Source organism: Pteropus alecto, unplaced genomic scaffold (assembly GCF_000325575.1).
Source record: "Pteropus alecto unplaced genomic scaffold, ASM32557v1 scaffold76, whole genome shotgun sequence".
NCBI classification, from domain to species: domain Eukaryota; kingdom Metazoa; phylum Chordata; class Mammalia; order Chiroptera; family Pteropodidae; genus Pteropus; species Pteropus alecto.
In genome coordinates this window covers 3,053,722-3,068,290 of record NW_006443138.1, presented here as the reverse complement: position 1 = coordinate 3,068,290, position 14,569 = coordinate 3,053,722, and the positions used below count along the sequence as shown (strand labels likewise).

At 35.9% G+C, this 14,569-nt stretch overlaps 1 protein-coding gene across 1 annotated transcript in view; it reads left to right on the top strand.

Moving 5' to 3' along the window:
- Positions 1-14,032, top strand: part of CUNH12orf66 (chromosome unknown C12orf66 homolog) — a 19,202-nt gene extending 5,170 nt beyond the window's left edge. Inside the window, exons 2-3 of the mRNA XM_015598555.2 lie at positions 1-254; positions 11,229-14,032. Coding sequence (XP_015454041.1) covers positions 1-254; positions 11,229-12,045 — 1,071 coding nt within the window. The 3' untranslated portion in view covers positions 12,046-14,032. The remainder of the gene's footprint in view (positions 255-11,228) is intronic.
- Positions 14,033-14,569: the final 537 nt, after the last annotated feature.

Sequence of the window (14,569 nt, the reverse complement as noted above, 5' to 3'; positions counted from 1 at the left end):
ATCCGCACCATCTATACCTCCCTGCATAATGAGCTGAAGAAGGTGGTGACTGGCCGTGGTGCCCTGGGTGGGGCCACTCCTCATGTGGAAGAACTCCTTTCTCACCTGTCGGAGCAGCTGTGCTTCTTCGTTCAGGCTCGGATGGAGATTGCAGACTTCTATGAGAAGATGTATACCCTCAGCACACAGAAGTTCATCAGTGCCGAAGAGCTCGTTGGCCTTTTGGACACCATTCTCAAGAAATACAGCTCAAGGTCAGTGTAGGTGAGGAGGGAGGGAGAGATAAAATGCAGCAGCTTCTCGATCCCACACAGACCCTCAGTTTTCCCCCACACTCTTATGAAAATCTATGATGAAATAACAAGAGAATAGCTGTGTTACATTTTGTACATATTAATTAACCAACCGGTATATATTGGGCACCTTCTTTGGGCTCAGTTAACAACATACTAGATGGATACTTAACTTCCCTAAGCAATAGCAAAAGACCAATAATGAAATAATCCTTAAAAGATGTAATATAACTGATTTTGGTATTTATGAAAGAGTTCATATAGCCATAAAAGAATTGTGTATAAAATATTGTGACTTTTTTAACAAACTACTATTCACTTATTCCTCTAATGCAGCCAGTACTTACATGTGTTGGAAGCTCCTGTATAATTGCTTTTGGCACCTGTGGCCTACTTTTTGTTTTGTTTTAAATTTCCTCATAAATTTCCTCATAGTGGAGGCAGGCATCTGTGCTTCTGAGGAGGGCATACTCAAGGTTTTGGGAGGTTTTTTTTGTTTTTTTGTTTTTTCATAGTCAAAAGTTATTTGTAGCCAGTTTCATTTTTTTTTTTTTTTAAAGAATGTTGATTGACTGGAAAACTTTCATATGAAGGAAATTGCTACTTATAAAGAGATGAGATTAGTTTTAATGTCTTACTCACTACCTGACCTAAAGGCAATACCAAAAGAATTTAAGGAGCATCATGAACATCATTGATGTGAATGACCCAGTTTTATTTTTGGGTCCCTGGAGCCTGACATAGTGTCTTACACATAGTAGGTGCTCAGTAATTTCATGATGGACTAAATGGAAAGTAATTACCTTGAAGGATACCACTCCTTTAAAAATGTGAGTTCATATATGTTTGCTTAAAAGAGAAAGGTAGATATGTTAACTTATATTCCCAAATAAAAGATAATATTCATCTGATTAATGGACTGGGCAAAGGGGACAAAATGAGGAGATTAAGAGAGACATTATGGAGGACATAGAATCTAAGATTACTTTTAAGGGTAGATAAGGTTTTGGAAGCAAAGCTTGGAAAGGAGAGCAGACGCTTTGAGACAAGAAGATGATTTCAGAATACTGAAAGAGTTTTGGTACCTGCCGTTCTCTCTTCCTGAAACATTCTTATCCTACTTGTCTACTCATGATTTAAGTCTCTGTTCGAATGTCAGAGAGGTCTTCTCTCTTCATCCTACCAAAACTATCATTCCCTTAGGCACTATCCTGCTCCCCTGATTTATTTTCTTCACATTCCTTATTGCCATCTGAAATTACTGTTATTTACTTAGAGTGTTTTTTCTTCTCTCACAACTAGAATGTGGGCTCCATGACAGCTTCTATGTCTTTATCACCTTGAACAGAGCCTAGCGCATAGTAGGTGCTCAATAGGTATTTGTTGAATGAATAAATGAATAGTTGCTAAATAGTGGAGAACCATGAATGGCTTTTGAATAGGGAAGTCTCTGTTTTCATCTTTATCTTAGACTGATTACTATGGTCCTGGTGTGTGGTTTGGAATGGTGAAGGGAGTGGTTACATGAGGAAAGGGTAGTTTAGCAGGCCCTTATGGTAATCTGATTGGTGATAGTAGGGCCTCCTGGTTGCAAGACAGTGGGAAAAGAGATGAAGACAAGGAAAGTCTACAAGTTTTGGCAATAGGATGGTAGGAGTAAGGAGAGGTTTCTGTCACTGATGATTTATAAGTTTTGCACCTTCAATGATAATATCATTTACAGGATTGAGAAGTCAAGAGGGGCTGGCTTGGAAAGTAGTGAGCAAAATTTGGAGCAATTCAGGCTTGAGTTGCTAACAGATCTTCAAGTAGAGGTTTAGTAGGCAGTCGGAAATGGGGGTACAGAGATCACATGAAGCCAGAAAAAGAGAAAATAATTAAAGATCATCTGTATAGAGTAGACTTACCTTGTTTTTTGGTTTCAAAACATATCCTTGTTTCTTTAATAAAGCAGCAATTGATTTTTAAGCTTGCAGGAAAAAAGGGGGAATATTTATATTTTGAAGGAAACTAGCACATACTGAGCAACTACTGTGTGCCAGGCAGTATGCAAGACCCTCTTATATATCTGATTTGAGGTATAGGTGAGTTAGTGCTACTTTTATGGAGTCTCAGGGAAGTTAAGCATGCCCAGGGTCATGCAAATTATCTTTGAACCCACTTCTCTATGACTCCAGAGTCCATATTCTGTATGCATCATTGCTTGTATCAAATAGTGAGATGCTTTTCATCCAGTCCAGATAATTTATCTCTGTTGATTATTTTACAAGTCAGTAAATAAGATTGATTTTTATTTATTGAATAAATAATAAGACATAGTAAGACTATGAAATAGTCTTCTGTCAGAGTAAGACAGAAAACATCATAAGCACTTACTACATTCCCTTGCAAGGAATAAGAATTGTGTACTGCATAAAATCATGTAATGTGCACATTCTCTCTGAGCACAATTTAGTTTGGTAAATGTATTATTATGTTTTTATTCTTCCTTTATAAAGTTTTTCCCTAATTTTTCATTTTGAAATTTTACTCCTACAGAAAAGTTGCAGGAATAGTATAATGAACATAGAGTTACAATATGACCAGTAATTCCACTCCTAATACCCAATGAAAAATACAAAATGAAAACATATATCTTACACTTGAAAACTTTTACATGAATGTTCATAGCAGCATTATTGATAATTGCCAAGATGTGGAAACAATCCAAATGTTCATCTACTGATGGATGAATAGATAAATATGGTATATTCATACAAGGGGTTATTCAGCAATAAAAAGGAAGGAGTACTGATATGTGCTATAACATGGATGAACCTTGTAAAATTATGTTACATGAAATAAGCCAATCATTTATATGAAATGTCCAGACTAGGCAAAGTCATGGACACAGAAAGTGGATTACAAATTCATAGACACAGAAAATAGTAGTTAAGGGTTGGTGGGGTGGGGAGGGAGAATGGAGAGTAACTGTTAATGTGTATAGGGTTTCTTTTGGGGGGTAATGGGACTGTCCTAAAATTAGATAGTGGTGATGGTTACACAATTCTGAATATATTAAAACTGTTCAATTGTATACATTAAAAGGATGTATGTTACATGTGTGAATTAAATACCAGTAAAACTGTTACTTAAAAAAAAACTGTACAATGAACACACACGTATCTTTTACCTAGATTCACTATTAAAATTTTGCCATGCTTGTTTTCTCTCTCTCTGTATATAATTTTATTTCCCTGAGTTGTTTGGAAGTCAAATGCAAAACAAACATCATGACACTTCACTCCTAAATATTCAGGTTGTGTCTTCTAAGAACCATACAAACCTATAACATAGTTTACACACAGGAAATTTAACACTGATTTTCCACCATCATCTAACTTATAGTCCATATTCAGATTTCTTCAGTTGTCCCAAAAACGTCATGTATTTTTTATTGTCATGTATTTTTGATCTTCTGTTGTATTCTAAATTTTCTTTTATTGTTAACATGGCTCAAAATTTATAAAGTACAAAAGAATGCATAGTGAAAAGTCTGCCTGCTGCCCTGTCTTAGCTACTTAATTCCCTTCCTAAGAAACAGTGAATGTTAGCAAGTTCTTCCTATCATTCCCAAGAGAGTCTATGCATATGGGTATACACATTTTTTAAACATATTTTACATGTGTACAGATTTTCTGTTTGTAAATATTATTTTCTTTCTCAAATCTGATTACTATGTATATATTTTTTAATAAAGTAATCTTTTGAAAACCAAAAACTAAAGTACAATTGGCGATATGATGCTCAAAAGGAAGAGATTGCATCTGGTGATTGCCAAATGCTAATGTGGAAGTGGTTTGCTGAACCATCTCAGAAGCTTAAGAAAATACTCACTGGGCTCCTCCTCTTTTTCCCCAATAAGGTAAAATTTAGTAATTCTGGATTGGGTGCCCACAAATTTGTATGTTTTAAAGTTCCTTGTGCTACTGATACATAGTCTGCATGAAAAAAATTGTTTGGATAAATAAAAGATGCCAACATTAGAATACACTGAATATTGAACCTTACAGATGTGTGTGCATGTGCTTGTATATGTATGTGTGTGTCTCTCCTGGGAATTATTACTATTTAATTTCATTTTTATTTTATTACATTTGCGATCTATCATCTTTGAACCTTCTTTGAAACATCCCACTTCCTAGAGGCTTGAGAATTTCTCCCATTTCCTGCTAAAGCCTCGATTTCATTCTTGAAACTTTTAGGGCAGTACTTGGCTGTACCCATTAGTCTTCTGATTGGATGCTAATGGAATCTGATGGAGCTGGGTTGCAACATCACATATGGTCAATAGTTGTTTTCATCTACAGTTTCCATCTTCCATCCATTCTAACTTCCTCTTATTAATAGGGAATTACTGATCACAGGTATATCCTAGCCTGAAAATTATCTAAATTAGAGGCTGTGGGTTAATTTGAACAACAAAAATTCTTTAGTTAAGAATTTTTGAGATAGTTAAGATAGAAATTCTATATAATATATTGATTTTCCTTTGGGAAGTGGGATTATTTTAGGTATAAATGAATGTAGTTTGCCTTTTGCCAGGATAACACACCTAATACATTTCTTTCATGGTTCCAGTATTCTAGAGAAATAATTCATATTTTGGTGTTCTCTTGTATTGAGTTAATCTTCTTCCCAGAGGACCCAATTTATCTTTCAGGGAATGCTTATTTGTCTCAATATATATGATCCATGTCAAAACACTTATAAAAAATTGTGAATCTTTCATCTTTCAAACCATGAAATGTTTTTATATTAAAAAATTAACAAGCATGATATATAGCATGGAGTCTAAACCCCTGGCCCTGATTTGAGATGCAGATCCTGTGTGTTATTGTAATGTCCAGTCTACTTTCAGAGATGAAGAGAAAGCATATTTTGTTTTTTTCTCTGGATGCCAGTTGTGTTCAGAGTAGAACAATGTTGAAGGTTTCCTTCTTTGGTAACCTTATTACATCATTAAGCAAATTTAAATTCTTATTTAAGAATCACAGTCATTTATAATGCTGCATTTCAAATTGAGTAATTAACATTACAGATATGAGTTTTTATTGTGTGCCCTTTAGAAGAAAAAATGAATTTAGATCCTCTAGGATCACAGTGTCTGCTACTCCTTGAATACTCTTGAGGAGAGGTAGAACTTGGTTTTTTTTTTCCAAGGAAGCATCGATGGAACATTTTTTTATTTTATAGAGTTTATTTTGACTTTATTTACCTAACTGTTTTATACGATGAGCATAAAAGAAAATTCTGGCTGATCTTTCTGTTTTGTGGTTAAAATAAAACTGGAAGATAGATTTAATGCAAGTTGATATTTACTCTCCTGAATCAAGAATATAATTTTAAGAAATAATGCTTTTGAAGAAGTTAGCAATTATTTATGCATTCTAGACAGCTTTTTAAAATCTCTCTGGCATAGGAATAATACCATTCAGTGATTTTTATTTTTTAATCATAAATTTTAGCCAGAATTTATGTAACTTTTTTTTAGTTACATAAAATTTATCTGCATTTTAGGAAGCATAGTTTTTTTTATCTGAATCCTTCAAAATGACAAAATTCTCACCAAAGACAACTTTGATTTGTTTGGGCTTTATGTCCTTTTTTTTCCTTTAAAAAAAGATTCATGATGTTAATGAAACAGTTGTGTGTATAGTTCAACAAGGTTAATTATTACCCACTGAAAATTTTATAAGCAAAACCAACAATAGTGCAGTTTCTGTGGGATGCATTCTATTCTATACACTTGACATACCTAGATCTTAACAGTTCAGATTTAAGGCCTTCTGTGATCTTGCACCAGCCTACCTTTTCAAATTCATCAAAGATTTATCAAATGCCTTAAATTGCAGCCAAACTCTTAGTAAAAATGAAGAAGCCTCAGAGAAGTCTTTGAGGATTTTAAACAGAAGCCAAAAAACAGTTCCTAATCTAATGTGTTCCCCATTTCTTACCTTAGTTCATATTATTTATTTTGCTTAGAATGTCCTCAAATTTGTAGAGGAGGAAAAATATCTTTTTCCTCTACTCTTCTAAGTTCTTGGCTAGGGTCCCTTTAAACAAAAGATTAACAAGAGAAAGCATACAAGTATATTTAATATAATTTTACGTGACAAAGAAGCCATAACCTGTGCTTTTATGCTATATTTGATGAAGAATGGAGAGTTGTGGGAAAACATAGAATGAAAAGGGTATAAGTTAAATGTTGTAAACTGAGGGAAACAGCAAATCCTGTTAGTTCAGATTCTTCTCTGTGTCCCTTAGTCTTTGGAGATAAGGATGCTGCTCTTTTCCTCGGGGTATGGGGAGGGCTTCTCTCACTTGAGGGTTTTATGACCTAATTCAGGGAAGGGTCATGTTGTTTCTCAATTTCCTTCAGCTTAAAATATTTAGTATTGAAATTGTTAAAGATTTTGCTTACCTAGGTTCAGTCATCAATTCAAATGGGGACTGTAGCCAAGAAATCAAGAGAAGGCAGAGAGAAGGAAGGACAGCAATGGAAGAATCAAAAAAGATCATCAAGAGCAAAGATGTGTTATTAGAGGCTAAGTCAAAGATCATCTGCACCCTCATATTCCCAATTACTATGCAGAGATGTGAAAGATGGACAGTCAAGAAGGCTGAAAGGAAAAAATTTGATTCATTTGAAATACAGTGCTGGAGGTGAGCTCTGTGGATACCTTGAACCACCAGAAAGACAAACAAGTGGGTCCTGGGACAAATGAAGCCTGAAACATCGCCAGAGGCAAAAATGACAAAACTGAAGCTGTCCTATTTCGGGCACATCACGAAAAGGCAGGGTTCTTTGGAAAAGATAATAATGCAAGGAAAAATGGAAGGCAGCAGGAAAAGAGGAAGCCCAAATGTGAGGTGGATTGACTCCATAATAGAAGCCATAGGCCTGAGCCTATAGGAGCTGAGAAGGACAGGACATTGTGGACATTACTCATTCATAGGGTCACCAGGAGTTGGAGCTAACTCATTGGCATGTACCATATTTTGGAGCAGCATGTTCTGAACCACATCACATTGTTCTATTATGTATCAGTTACCTATTACAACAGTCATTCTGTATAACAGAACACCCCCAAATTTACACTTATAGGCTTGCAGGTCTTTTGGGAGTTGACTGACCTGGGCTAAACTTAGCTGGGTAGCTCTGCTTGACACTGTTGGTCTCGCTGGGCTTGGCTTATTATTGTGAGCTTTGGGCTTAGTCTGCTCTATATATGTTCATTCTGAGCCCAAAGTTAGAGGGGAAGCAGCTACCCAAAGTGCAAAAGAACAAGCTCAGCTAAGCTCACGTTAAGCCTTTGCTTGCATCAGATCTGTTAACATCCCTATGGCCAATGCAAGTCACATGGCTCAGTCCATAGTCCAGGGGTGAGAAAATACACTCCTCTTCAGGTAGGAGAAGCTACAGAGTCACATGGCAAAGGATGTGGCATCAGGGGTGGTTATGAATTGGGACCAGAAATTTAAGCCCTCATCTTCACATGGCTAAATCCTACTTGCTGCTTTTTTAAAAAATTGATCCTACCTGCCCTTTAAGCTTTATGGCTCAATTCAGATCTTGTCTGTGTGGCTTGCACAATCTTTCAACCAAAAGAAATTGTTCCTTCTTCTGAACTGTTATTTTATTTGTACTCCTCATTAGAGATGTATTACTTTCTATTCATATCCATTATAAATACCTCCTTCTAACATAGGAGGTACTGCAGGGCAAATTTCTGGCTAATTCATTTTGTATTTTCAACTATTTGTATCTAAAAACTAGTAAAGTAATTGTTTTAAATGCGAAAAGTACAATTTTTTTTACTGTGGTAAAATATACATAATATAAAATTTACAGTTTAGCCATTTTTAAGTGTACTGTTCTGTGGCATTTAGTACATTCACAGTGTTGTGCTACAGATTTATTTTTAACTGGGCTTCTGACTTCTCACATGCATGAGACCTGCATACTTCTTTTGGAAGGAACTTGATATGGATTTGTAAAGGAAGGTGTGCGTTTGCACATGCGTGCTCTATATATTTTTCTGGCTTTTCTTTCTTTTTTTTTGGCTTTTTAAAGAGCAGATGTTCTCTGCAAATAATTGTCAGTTTATTCCGTATTCAGACTTGTTTAAGCTTGCTGCCATAGCTGAGGTGTATATTTTTGGATTACAACAATTTAACAGATCCCCTATAGTATGAGTTGTGAATAGGTATGAGGCACACAGCAGAGTGGAAATGGGGAAATGATACATCATAATACTAATCTCAAAGTCTTGGCAGGATAATATTAACATGTATTTTTAGCTTTTAAGAATGAAAAATAGCTTCGACATTCATATTCATCCTAATGTTGAGCATTTAAATACTTTTAATATATGTTTATGGAAGAGCTTGTTCAGAATTCTTTCTGAAGTTTCGTACAGAGAATTCATGTTCTTTCAAGGAGAATGTTGGATATAAATGATAATTTCCAACTGGAAGCAGAAAAATAACTTATTTTATTTGTGGTAGAATTTTCTCCAATCTCATACCATTTTCTGTCATTAACAATCTTACTGTGTTTATAGTCCTTTGGTAAATTTCCTGATATCCATGCTTATAGAATCTTGTGATACTTGATACTCATTAAGTGTCAAGGGACCTTAGCCTTTAGGCTAAGGAAGCAGGAACATTTCTTACAATTCAATGATTTTGAGACATGCTATTGTGTGTGTGTTAAACTTTTTTAATGTTTATTCCAAAGCATGTAGTGTTCGAAGAGTTCAAGTTAGTTAATTAAGCACTTGAGTTAGAGGATGTGAGCTTTGTTTTATCTTTCTGATTCTTTGAGTATATTACTAGACTAGACCCTCCACCCATGTTGTAGCTTCCTCTCTTGAAAGATGTTGAGGGTAAAATGCAAATAGAAAAAATGTGTTATTGTCTGAGGGTAAAATGCAAATAATAGAAAAAATGTGTTATTTTAAATAACTGCTGCCTATTTATCACATGATAATCAGTTTCTATCTTATAATGTCTAACCTAGTAGGGCTCTCTTAATCATAATCCCTTTAATTAGTGTTTAAATACATTTTTAAAACCTCTAGCTATACTTGTGATGATTTTTTTCCTAATTGTTTAATTGATTACCAGTATTTTACGCTTCAACTGCAGTAAAAACAGACCTGTGTGAGAAGCTTCTGTCTCATTAACAGTGAGGCAATTAAATTGCATGGGCTCAGGCCTGTAAATCATCTCCTGTGGTGCCTGGGAATAAGATACACTCAGTAAATGCTAGATCTTGCCCACATCTTTAAAATGGGGTCACTTGCTAAGATAATTCCTGAAACCTAAGCAGATGCTTTGGATCTTTGGGAACAGTGTAAGGCCTTAATATAGGCCTTGAAAAGGAGCATGCACCAGGCTCAGCAGACACTGAAACTGCCTAGGCATTTCTCAGAAGAAAAGACTGAGGAAGAAAGCTCTAAGTGGTCAATACAGAGAGGATGCTCCTTAGCCATTCTATTCCACTGTTACAGAAAGAAAGTCGTTTACATCATAAACCACAGACAGAATCTTTGAGACAGAAACTAGGATTCAAATCTTAACATAGTTACCACTGAATTTTAACACAGTTACTGAATTCCTGCTAAACGCCATGTGTTGTAGAAATAAAGGAGTGAAGGAAGTAGGCAGGTTTTACTTCCCCTCAGGAAGGAGCTCAAAGCAAAGGTGACTACATGTCCCAGTTTGTCTGATAAAGTATGATTAAGTTACAAAAGGGGAAGACAGGTATTAAGAAACTAGAGGATATAGTTAGGAGGCCTGACCTGGTCTGGGGCTGGACATGGAAGACATTTCTAAGGAGGTGACTCTGAAGAGGAGACCTAAAGCATCAGAAAGAAGTGTTGATGACAAGGGTCATGCCTCACTGGCCTCAGGGTCTTTGCAGTAGACCTTTTCTCCCTTTGCCTGGAAGAGAGGATACTCCCACATCCTGTCTCTCTACCCCTCAATATTACTATTACAGGTAAAGCAGAATATGTTTTACAAACAGCAGGTAGCAATTCCTGAGTCACAAAATTAATTTAGTGAGTAGTAATCCAATTAAAAAATACATATTATTAACTATCAAGTACATTGTACATAGTAAGGGTAAATAAGTTAAAACTTTTATTTATATACATATGTGTACTTAGTCACAATACACAGTGACTTCTGTAGATTTTTTAAAACATTTTTTAAACATTTAAATTATAACAAAAAAAATTGTAAATATTTTGTCTAGAACAAGTTAAAATGAAATCACACTACTATCTTAACCTTTGTGATATCATTGCATTTCCAATTACTTATTTAGTGTCTGGAGAAAGTGAGAAGAATGGGAATGTGGCTCAAGCTAAGAAGGAACCAGATTATTAAAGGCCTTGTACAACTTTTTAAGGATTTTGGATTCTATCCTAATATAAATGGAAAGTGATCGATGTGTTAGATATTTTTTATCTAGCTACCATTTTGTTTTATCTCTGCCTCTTTAGGACCACACCCTGAGAAGAGGATGCCTTGTTTTGATGATACTGTTAGTCATACAATTCCCAGAATAAAATAAATTAGGAAAGAATTATAGCTAATTTAATCTCTCTGTATTTGAAAAGATAGCCACTACTTTCATTTTTTTTTTAAACGACTATTTCCACAAGAGAATATGATGCTGACATAATTCTGAAATGGTGAAGTTATAGCAGAATGACTTTTTAAATAAATCAACATGGAATCCTTCCATTTTTCCTTCCCCTGCCCCTAAATGTAATATTATTTGACCACATTGTTTTTTGTTTTTTGTTTTTTTGAGGGTAGAAAATGTCAACATGGAGTAATATTTCCACTGATTTCTGTTAATTTCTCTTCCCCCTTCAGATTTCACCACCCAATCCTCAGTCCTTTGGAAAGCAGTTTCCAGCTGGAAGTCGATGTCCTGAGTCATCTTCTGAAGGCCCAGGCTCAGGTCTCAGAGTGGAAGTTCCTCCCATCTCTGGTTAATTTGCACAATGCTCACACCAAGCTGCAGACCTGGGGCCAGATCTTTGAAAAGCAGCGGGAGACCAAGAAACATCTGTTTGGAGGGCAGTCTCAGAAGGCCGTACAGCCCCCACACCTCTTCCTTTGGCTGATGAAACTCAAAAACATGCTTCTTGCCAAATTTAGCTTTTACTTTCACGAAGCACTGAGCCGGCAAACGACTGCTTCAGAAATGAAAACATTGACTGCAAAAGCCAACCCAGACCTTTTTGGAAAAATTTCCAGCTTCATCAGGAAATATGATGCTGCCAACGTGTCCTTAATCTTTGACAACCGAGGGTCTGAGAGCTTTCAGGGTCATGGCTATCACCACCCCCATTCCTACAGAGAGGCCCCTAAGGGTGTGGACCAGTATCCAGCTGTGGTGTCTCTGCCCAGCGACAGGCCTGTAATGCACTGGCCCAATGTCATCATGATCATGACAGACCGCACTTCTGACCTTAACAGCTTGGAGAAAGTGGTTCACTTCTATGATGACAAAGTTCAGAGCACCTACTTCTTAACCCGCCCAGAACCTCACTTTACCATTGTCGTCATTTTTGAGTCAAAGAAATCCGAAAGAGACTCCCACTTTATTTCCTTCCTCAATGAGCTCTCACATGCTCTTAAGAACCCCAAAGTTTTTGCAAGTCTGAAACCCGGATCCAAAGGTTAGCAAGTAATTTGTGTGAAAGGTCTTCAAGATGGGTAATTGTGTTTTAATTGCTCTAATGATCTACAGTGGTCTGTGATTAGAGTTTCGATCCGTTCATGCTTCTTTCAGAGCTAAATTAAAGACAAATCCTCCTTAATTGTGTCTCACACTTTATATGCAATTAAGGCCAATTGAATTAACTATCCAAAGAGTAATCAAGGAAGTGATCATGGCTACTGTGTATCTCCATAGTGCAGCAAAGTACTCTCAGTATTTTCTCCTGTTTTCCTGTATTTCATGTAGACTGCATATTTATTAGCCTTTGATGTTTCTTTCCAGATGTTTCTTTCCCGATGTTTTATATTACTCTAAACATTGTATTCTAATGCAATTTCAAACACCCTCTCCCTTCCCCTCCTACCTGGATGAGTAATTGGGATGAGAAATTAAATGGTCTTTTTAGAATTAAGGACTGTATGTTTTCTATCTCATAAATTAGCTGATTAACATAGAGTTATTAGTTTTATGATTCTGATCTAAAAATAATATTTTTGATGCCCAAATTAGAGTTTTAGTGAGAAATTTCTATCGGTTATTGGAACTGAAGGTGAATTAAGTAGGATAATAAGATCAGGTTTAACAGTTCAGAAGACTCTATGGCAGCTATATTAGCCATGGGTTCTTTTGGGTTGATCCACGCACCTAGCTGCATTTGTTTTGACCCTTATAAAGTTTGATTTTTTTTCACTCTGTTTTACAGTCAGCATAACCATGGTGTGAGATTTCTTTACTCTTCAGCATATTATCTGCTTGGCTTTTTGTTTATCACCTTTTCGCTGAAATATATGTTCATGTTTGGCTCCACTCCCTGGTTATTTTTAGGCTGAAAAAGCATGCAGTCTTGGTTTTTCAGCCACTCTTAGACATTCATGCAACTTAGCCTTCTTTTATAAAATCAAAATGGAATCACTGTACTTGCTAAAAATCAATTGTGCATTCAGAAGACATCTTCATAGTTGAGTAATCAACTCAGTATTTAAGAGCATCTAAACTTGGGGTGCATGCCTGTCTCCTCCAAATATTTTTAGAAATAGTGATACACCTTAACACATGCTGCCTTAACACTTTCCTTCAGTAGATGTTTGTGGGGAAGAAGGCGTAATGGGCTGTGGAGACCTAAACTTCTTGCTTATTGATTCAGAATAAAAATAAGCCACAAAGAGTAATTGAGTTGTTACTGTTTGATAGTTCCTACAAAGCTTGTGTGCAATGTAATAGTCAGTTCAGTCTTGTTTCTCATGATTGCACAGAGCCATTGTTTTAATGAGCAACCAAAGCAAACAAGGCTGTGGCATCGGCAGAGAGCAGAGGAGCCCCTTCGAGTCTAGTAGGAGGCCTGCCCACCTGTCGGGACCACTTGGTGGAAGAACCCACAGGCCTATTTTCTGAGGAGAACATGTGAGGTTTTTCTTTTTTTTTTCTTTTTCTTTTTTTAAAATAAAAGTCATGATTTGTAAAAAGCCAGTTTGTTTTAAATAGAAAGTACTCATTTACCTCTGCATTTTATTCACTCAGGTTCTATAAAAATCTGAACAGATTGTACAACTTTGACCTTACATAAAAAATTGAAAACTATTGGAACTAAAAAGTCAAATTATTTTTCCTCCCTTTTGTGTTTTGCTAAGCAGCTGAAAAATATTTCTTGGTGTGATTGTATTTTTTTTCCTAAATAAAACACCATTAGCCTTAATAATATGTTCTCCTATGTACCTGAAAGAAAATATACTTCGATGTAACACGGAGAAGAGTGTGAATAAAACATATATACAATACTTAAATAACCAGTCCTCGCCTAGAACATATTTGAATTGTGTATTTATTTTTAAACATTTTGGTTCAAGCCAAGAAACAAGGTCATTTTACTCTGAGATTTGTCCTCTAAATTCAGTAATGATCTGTAAAGTCTATGTTTTGCTAATTGGAAGAGTAAATCTACATATTTTCCACAGACTGCTTATTTTGAAATTTCTTTCCTAAACCACACTTGATCAATTTTTATGGGTAACTGGGAGTGTAGTCAACACTTATAAGTTTGCCAAAGAGTCCATCAAGGAGTGTTTCCTGTTAGGATGTCGTTTAGACACAGGGTGAACGTTTATCACTTTGTCCTTTCTTGGGTCCAACTTGGTACCTAACTATACTTAACTGAGGCGCCAATATCCTTTATGTAATCACTTTGTACATTTGGACATATTGGAGAAAATTTACTTGCAAGAAAGAAAATAGTTGGTACTTCACTGCACTCCCAGTAGAGTCACTTAGGTGATCTTTAAAATATGTCCACCCTTTGATCTAGCAGCAAAATTGCAGTTTTGTTTCTTTGGCAAGTCAGGCTATGAACCTGACTTCCTTACCTGTATAATGGGGATAAGGAAATGTGGGCTCTTTTTCAAAGAATATGTAAGAATGGGATGAGATCATGCATAGAAGAAGGCTTTGAAACTCACTTGGGTTTGAAAGCTATATAAATAAAAGATGGACCACT